Below are 8,075 nucleotides of genomic sequence, written 5' to 3' on the forward strand. Positions count from 1 at the left end.
GTGAAGGAACGTTGTGGGGTGGATGTGGATGTGGTTGAGAAGATTAGAAGAAATACACTGAGGTGGTTTGGACATGTGGAGAAAATGGAGAACGAAAGACTGACTAAGAGGGTGTATGTAGGTGAGGTGGAGGGAGGGAGAGGGATGGGTAGACCGAGGATGAGGTGGAGGGATGGAGTTGAGAGCAATATGAGGGAGGGGGAGGTGAGTTGGGGGGAGGGTAGTCAAATGGTGGATGACAGAGCGACTTGAAGGCGTTTTGTCTGTGGCCACCCTTTGTGGAATAGGGCGTCGGGCTATAGATAGATAGAGAGATAGATCTTCATATAATTACTGTGAGTAAAGCACACTCATCTTTGCAATTTTCATTATTTCCCGTTATATAAGGCATATCTACCAATTAATAAGATCTGCACCAAGTACACAATAGGTGGCCCCCAAAACATCCTTCCATTAATTCATTGTCACATGTGTAGATGTCTTCCACGTCCCCCAAAATAGCAGCACCACTGGAATGCAGTTATTGGTCATAACGTCTTTTGTTTAATGGATCCTCCGTACAATGATAGTGCTTCACACCATTCAAACACAGTGCAAATCATATATATGAATCCAATTAGCCCAATCACTGAATCCAGCCCAACCAGTCAACTTGCCAATTACCAACCTCGTTCAAGTAGACATGAAGGGGCCTCTATGTGAACTTTTTGTTAAACTGTATATAAAAGAGAAAACATACAGTATTACAGGTACTCATCTTTTAGCACCAGTCGAACAGGACATTACCACCAAGGTGGATGGAAAGCTGATGGCAGGGAGAACTGGAGCTCCCGTTTCATCAGCCCTCGGAACTTTTTACTGACCATTCCCCTGTACTGAACGTTTAAAATGTGTCAATAACACAGACAGGAGCTAGCATACTCTCCTATACAACTTCTTCCTACTGTGAACACCAAACTATGTACATATTATATACCTGTAATTGCCTGCACTCTTGGAGGGGGAAACAGGTAATGAAACCCGCCCAGCTGGACTCGACTATTTATTCGATCATACCTGGAATTGCAATTTTACTATCTCAGTATGCTATAATGGCATCACTCGTCATTGTTATACACATAATTACAATTTACTAAAGTTTACCTTGTATACACATATTGCTTTAATTCTCGTCCTTACTTTCCTACATTTATAATTGGATTATGTCGTGACATCAACCACGTGGAGATCAATAAGCACTCTTAAAGTAGGCAAGGGCAACTCACATGTGGCAGGTCCAATTCTCGTCTTACAGTATCAGTGTGTGGGTAGAGGTGTGAAGTACACAAGACTAGTCCCTCACGGGCGTAATATCCTCACAGCAGTAACACTTTCACGGGATGGACGTGGAGTTGCACATTGCTTGGACTCTCCACTTTTGGAGTCTCCGTCTAGTAAATCCAAGGATCGACGTCACTTCGTCCCTCACTCGTCCCTGACTACCCACACACTGCCCCCACACATGCCCATAGCGTCTATTCTAAGGCCTGGTGTTCATTGTAGCTAGGCTAATGGATGTTATGATGATGCGACCGTACATACATATAAACACTGTGTCAGCATCCTTGTGCCTCTCTCTCTCTCCTATACTCTCTCTCTCTCTCTCTCTGTCTCTCTCTCTGTCTTTCTCTCTTTACCGCGTTAGATGTGGTAAGACTCCCCCCATTGGTCGGTTACGACCAATACCATATACACTTTCACTCGCAGCTCCCTTCCAGCAGACACAGCTTGTTCACAGGGCGTGTTAGGGTTTTGCATGTGGACGTCCTGACCTTGACATGCCTCACCACGTCATCATCATCAGGATTCGCCTGTACCAGTCTTCCCAGAACCCATTGATTACTGGGTACATTCCAATCCGTCACCAATACCAGGTCCCCCACTTGGAAATTATGCAACCGCTTGAAATGCTTCTGGCATTGTCATAAGGCTGGTAAGTACACCTTCAACCATCGCTTCCAAAACTGGTCCGCTAGGAACTGTGCATGCTTCCAACTCTTCTGGTAGATGTCCCCTACAGGCTCTTCGGTCTTACCTCCTAACGGGCAGTGAGGTACAGTCTTAGGGCACAGAATATGCAATGGAGTAAGTGCTTCGAGGTCGCTGATGTGATTGGAGGTCGGGGTGATGGGCCTTCCGTTGAGTATCTCCTCCACTTCGCAAAAGAATGTGTGGTGTCGCTCATCTTCCACAACTTGCGTGCCTACTATCGCTTGCAAGACCTTCCTGACTGTCTGAATCTGTCACTCCCATACACCGCCCATGTGCGATGCATGTGGTGGGTTGAACTCCCATTCAATTCTCTTCCTGAACAGTGCATTGTGGACCTTGTCATTCCTCTCCCAGCTGAGAGCTGCGGCCCAGAGCTCCTTATTTGCTCTAATCATGTTTGTTCCATTGTCGGAATGAATGTGCTTTGGTACACCCCTCCTTGCTAAGAAGCGCGTTATTGCACTGAGGAATGAATCAGCGTCTAGTCCATCAAGAATCTCCAGGTGTATGGCTCTTGAGTTCAGGCAAGTGAACAGACAACCCCACCGCTTCACCCATTTCCTTCCTTGCTTTGTGATGAATGGTCCAAAGCAGTCCACACCAGTGTGTGTGAAAGGTGCCTTCACCATGCATACCCTGTCAGCAGGGTGGTTAGCTTGTCTTTGCAGAGACTCCTTCCAATTGACTCGGTGACAAACGAGACACCGTTTTAGCACACGGTCAATCAGCCTTCGTCCCTTGGGCACCCAGAACTCTTGGCCAATTACTGCTAGTGTATGTTCTCTTCCTGAGTATCTAGCCTTGTTCTCATGGGTTTCTCTTACTATTAGCTCCGTGACATGATGGTCCCGTGGCAACAGCAAGGGGTATTTGCTGTTGGTCATCAAGGGGACTTTCTCCAACCGTCCTCCAGCACGGAGGAGTCCGTCCTCCCCCAGGTGTGGCTCCAGCGGGAACAGTGGGCTCGTTTTCCTAAGTGCACCCCGCTCCTTCAGATCCTTTATCTCGGGTTCATAATATTCCCGTTGTACACAACCCAACACTGCTGCTCTAGATGCTCGGAGCTCACTCACCCTCAGTCTTGATTTGTCAACTTGCCTTGGTCCTCCCATTTGCCTCCAATACAAAAACTTTCTAATCCATGAAACTCCCCGCAGCAGCCTGTGCCAGGACAAGTATCTGGACCACAATCTTGTCAGCGGGTCTTCTCCATGCTTAGCCCCTATTGCCATAGTTGTAGCATGTCCCTTTACCTCTGGGTCTATCCCCAGGTCAAGTATAAGTCAGGGCTCTTGCGGCTAGTGATTGTTCTCTTGCCGGAGAAAGTCGGGACCTTCAATCCATCTACACCTTCTGTTCAGTTCGTAGCAACTCAGTCCTCATGTCGCGTCATCTGCTGGGTTCAGTATTGAACCCACATGCCTCCACTGAGTCACTTCTGATTGTTCGTGTATGGCCGCCACTCGATTGGCTACGAACGTGTGAAACCGCCTCTCTGTGTTACATATATACTGTAGTACTATCACGCTGTCTGTCCAGAAAACGGACCCTCCCACGTCGACCGACAGCTCGTGCCTTAATGTCTCGTCAACCTTGACAGCCAATGCGGCAGCACATAACTCCAGACGGGGTATAGTCAGCTGTTTTAGCAGGGCCAGCTCGACCTTTCCGTAGACGAAAGCATAGTGAGCGTCTCCAGTCCCATCAGAGATCCTCAGCTATGATACTACTCCATACGCCACTTGCGAAGCATCACAGAAGTGATGTAATTGAAATGACATTCCCTTTGCACTTCTTCGGTCATAGCACTGTGGTATCCTGAAATCTGCGAGGCGAGCTAATTATACCAGCCACCATCACCACTGCACCTCATTGCTGTCAGATATAGCCTCGTCCCACCCTTTCTTCCTCCTGCATTCTTCTTGGAAGATGACCTTGGCGCGAAAGAGGAATGGTGCAAGGAATCCAAGCGGATCATATACTGGGCAGATTACACACAAGAGATCCCTCCTTGTAACTGACCCCCCTTGCTCAAAGTGTTTGATGACCACTGCCATTTGGTCCTTCTCTAGGTCCCACCTTACTCCAAGTGCCCGTTCCGTAGGAAAAGGCTTGCGTTCTATGTCGATCTCCTTTACTTCCTTATGCCTGTCTGATTCGGGAATGGATTCGAGTACTTCCTTACTGTTGCTCGCCCACTTGGTGAGTCTGAAGCCGCCCAGTGAGGTGACGTGTCGCAGTTGTTCTGCCAACCTTTTTCCATCGTCAGCAGATTGCATTGAGATAAGCAGGTCGTCCACATAAAAATTCCGCTGGGCATCCACCACGTTGTCAGGACATACATCTCTGTGATCTAGAAATGTTCGTTTTAAGGCATATGAGGCACATGATGGACTCCAGACCCCACCGAAAAGGTACACCGTCATCCAGTATGCCAGGGAGGTCCACTGTAAATCCCCTTCCGGCCACCAAAGAAATCGTAGGGCGACCCTGTGTTCCGGAGCTACCTTGACCAGGTGAAACAATGCCTCTATGTCCACCATGAGGGCCACTGACCCTTGGCGAAACTGGAGGAGTACCCCCAGCAGTTTGTTATTTAGATTAGGCCCTTGTAGCACCTGGCTGTTTAAAGACACCGACCCACATTCTGCTGCACAGTCGAATACGATGCGCACCTTTTCAGGCTTGTTTGGGTTTATCACTGGATGGTGTGGCAGATACCAGGACACATGAGGCCTTGTGTGAAGTTCATTATGAGGAATCAATTCGGCGTAGACTTTATCTAGCAGCAGCTGCATCTCTTCTGCGTAGCGCTGGCATAAGGGCGGGTCTCTGAGCAGCCTCTTCTTCAGGCCCTCTAACCTCCTCAATGCCATTAACTTGTTGTCTGGGAGCTTGGGTGTATTTCGTCTGAATGGTATAGGGAGCTAGTAGTGCCCCATCACCTTTGTCGCTGTGCTTGACCACAATTTTATCACCCTGTTGTCTTCAACGGACAGGCCATCTCCCTTCTTCAAGTAACTTGCATCCAGTTCCCAAAACTGTCTCACTTGCTCCTCCAATTGTGTTTCCTGGAAATTGTTGTCCATTACAGCCACACATCCTACCTCCTCTGATCTGTCTTCTACATCAGCACGTGGTTGTACAGGTCAGCTGACGGTCCATCCCAGCGGCGTCCTTATCGCAAAGGGTTCTCCATTACTCCCTGCCCTGACCTCCGAGGGCATCGATGCTTGCAGAGCATCAAGACCAATCAATAGTTGCACCTCACCTTCGTACATGTTCAGTGGCTCTATTCCCGCCAAATGACTCCATCGTGCCGTGTCCTGTACAGAGGCTACTGAATCATTCAGCGTTGCAGGGAGTCACTGAGTGACAATCACCCCATGCAGTGATATCTTCCGGTTCGGTTTACAGGAACGCCCGCTGCTAACTACTAAGTCTATCTCCTCAGTTCGCTGCACCATCACCTGAGTTATAGTGTCTAGTGTTACCCATACGGTTCTCCGTGGCGCCCCCAGCCTGCTTGCCAACTGGGTCGTACAGAAGGTTTGGTTGCTGCCAGAGTAAAAAAAATGCTCTCGTCCAGACTACGGCATCCGAGCCTTTGCTTGCTACCTTCACTTCAATAATGGGCAATGCCTCCTTGCGAAGCTGCCCGTGTATCCAGGCTGTTCCTGCCGTAGCGGTGAGTCATTCGTTCTCACCTTTGCCCCTTTCAAGCTTGGGCCTCTTAAATGTTCCCTCCATGCTTGCCTCATCACGTTTGTCAGTCTGTCCACAGGAAGCACTTCTCTTCTCTGGCTCTGCTCTGTGTACTCCTGCTTGCTTCCATGCGCCTCCTCCTGCTGAGTGTATCGACAACGATCATCTCTCGGTTTCTTCTCACCCTCCATCTGTGGCTTTGCTCCGTCTCCCTTCCTGGGTTCCCAGTGGTAACAGGACTCCTGCCTTTGCCTTATGGGACCGGTCGGGTGTATCCATCGTGAATGCTTCCCAGTGCAACCCTCTATGTCACACAATACTGAGGCCTGGCACTCAGCTGCCAAGTGGGTATCATTCAAGCAAACATAACAGTATTTGAGCCATCTGACCATGGCCCTCTTTTCTTCAACTCTCATGGCACGGAATTTCTTGCAACCCACCAGGGTGTGCAGCCCCCCATACAGCCAACACAAGTCTCTCTTGCTCGCAGGTTCATCATCACCAATGGTGGCCAAACCGATCACACGCCCATTTGGATTCCTTCTAACACCAACCTTGGTGGATCGCTTGGTGGTTGCTCCCTTTTCCTTGGTTCTCCTCCTCACACACACTCTGTCCGCTTCCTCCAGGATAAAAGTTTTCAACCATTTAACACCGGGATAATACCCGTATCGTTTGTTGTGGGCATAAATTTCATCCTCATACCGCATAAGTGCTCTTTCAGACAACCGACGCAACAGCACATCCATCAAGCGAATGGTGTCGAACTCCTGCAATCTCCCGATGGTCTCCAGACTCAGAATACAAGACCATAACTTGTCGGCGAATTTTCTAAGGCCACCCTCATCCTCACCTTTGATCATGGGCCCTTCAAGTATTCCTTCCACAATCTCTCGGACATACTGATGTCTGTCTCCGTATCTGTCCTCCAATATGGCCATCGCCTTCCCATAACCCTCTCTTGGGTCCAAATAGTTGCATGTTTGTAGCGTGTTCCTGACAGGCACTGCACATGCTTGCATGTGCGTCTGCAGCTTATATTCCTCTGGGACTGCAGCCCTCCCTATGTGTTGTTCGAATGCACGAATGAACTCCCAATACTCCCTCCTGCTATTCCCTTCGAAGGTTGGTAGTTGGGTCTGTGGCAACCTCATGGCTGAAATCAATTCCTTCAAGCCAGAAGCTATCACCTCCATGCCCATAGGGGCAGCGCATGTCAGCTCTTCCGTTCCTGATCTAGTCAGTTTCGGATTCCCTGACCTCTGCCACCCTGGCCCTGGTCCACTAACTGTTGACTCTTCTTGATGTAGAGTCACGGCCTCTTGCATCTGTTCCTGCTCCCCCTGCTGGGTTCCCCTAGTCTCCCACATTTGTTTGTCTCACGTGCCATCACCATGTCTTGGCCCCTTTGCCTATCCTTCATGTACTGCTACTGTCTCTGGCTGCACCTGTGGCTGAAGCTCATCTCGTTCCTCCCTTCCATTCCCATCAAGTTCTCCAACTGTGTCAAGTGATCATGGATCACCTTGTTCTGTTCTTGCAGGGTTTGCAGAGTCAGCAGGAGGGTTCTCATGCACACGTTCTCACGTGCCTCAGCCAGTCTGCCTTCAACTGCCGGCCACTTCTCTAAGCATTCTTGCAGCCAAGATTCGTCCCTCTCCTCCTCTCTTTGTTCCATCATCGTCCCCGGAGCCTCCGTCTCGTACTCCTCTCACCCCGTTGTTTCCCTTGCCTCCTCGACTATCCTTTGAGCCATTCCATGGGTTACGTTCTGCCCGTCATGTTTCACACGTTCCTTTCCTTCTGGGTTGTCCATGCCGATATGTTCCACCTATAGTCTGACAGATCGAAACGTAGGGTTTTGGTGGAGTCACCCCCTCCCTGCACTGTTGCCACGTTTCCGAGCTGACCTCTCCATCAGCGATGACCTTGACACTGTTTCCCTCTTGTGATCTCCGTTTTTCTAATACCCCCTATACCCCTGCCACCAACACCCCCTATACCCCTACCCCCAACAACACCCCCATCAACAACACCCGCTATACCTCCACCACCAACACCTCCTATAAATATAGACCCCCACCATCAACACCTGTATAATAATTAGCCGTTGATAATTGCTATACTTTTATTGAGAGCATACATTCTACCCTATTGCTCAAACTCCCTAATCTTACAATCCCATCTGTCTTAATCCTTCCCACTGCCTTCGTTCCTAAATCCCTTAATTGATCTATTTTTAACCTAAGTGTCCCCACACCTTTTAAACCATTTACCTCTCTGTCACTATTCTCCACCATATGTATCAACTTGTATTATATTGTGTATAGAACTTTCAT

At 49.0% G+C, this 8,075-nt stretch overlaps 2 protein-coding genes across 2 annotated transcripts; both read right to left on the reverse strand.

The window, feature by feature from the left end:
- Nucleotides 1-2,282: 2,282 nt before the first annotated feature.
- Nucleotides 2,283-3,143, reverse strand: LOC145411223 (uncharacterized). Its single transcript, XM_080281287.1, has one exon. The coding sequence runs from the start codon at nucleotides 3,141-3,143 to the stop codon at nucleotides 2,283-2,285; it is 861 nt and encodes a 286-aa protein (XP_080137413.1).
- A 744-nt stretch (nucleotides 3,144-3,887) lies between these two features.
- LOC145411224 (uncharacterized) lies at nucleotides 3,888-5,346 on the reverse strand. The gene is made up of 2 exons (XM_080281288.1): nucleotides 5,303-5,346; nucleotides 3,888-4,941 (listed from the first exon to the last, which is right to left on the reverse strand). Exons 1-2 carry the CDS (start codon nucleotides 5,344-5,346, stop codon nucleotides 3,888-3,890), a joined length of 1,098 nt encoding a protein of 365 aa, XP_080137414.1.
- Between the last annotated feature and the right edge of the window lie 2,729 nt (nucleotides 5,347-8,075).

This window comes from Coenobita brevimanus, chromosome 88, assembly GCF_032717465.1.
Source record: "Coenobita brevimanus isolate Jiangsu-jjx chromosome 88, ASM3271746v2, whole genome shotgun sequence".
Classification (NCBI taxonomy): domain Eukaryota; kingdom Metazoa; phylum Arthropoda; class Malacostraca; order Decapoda; family Coenobitidae; genus Coenobita; species Coenobita brevimanus.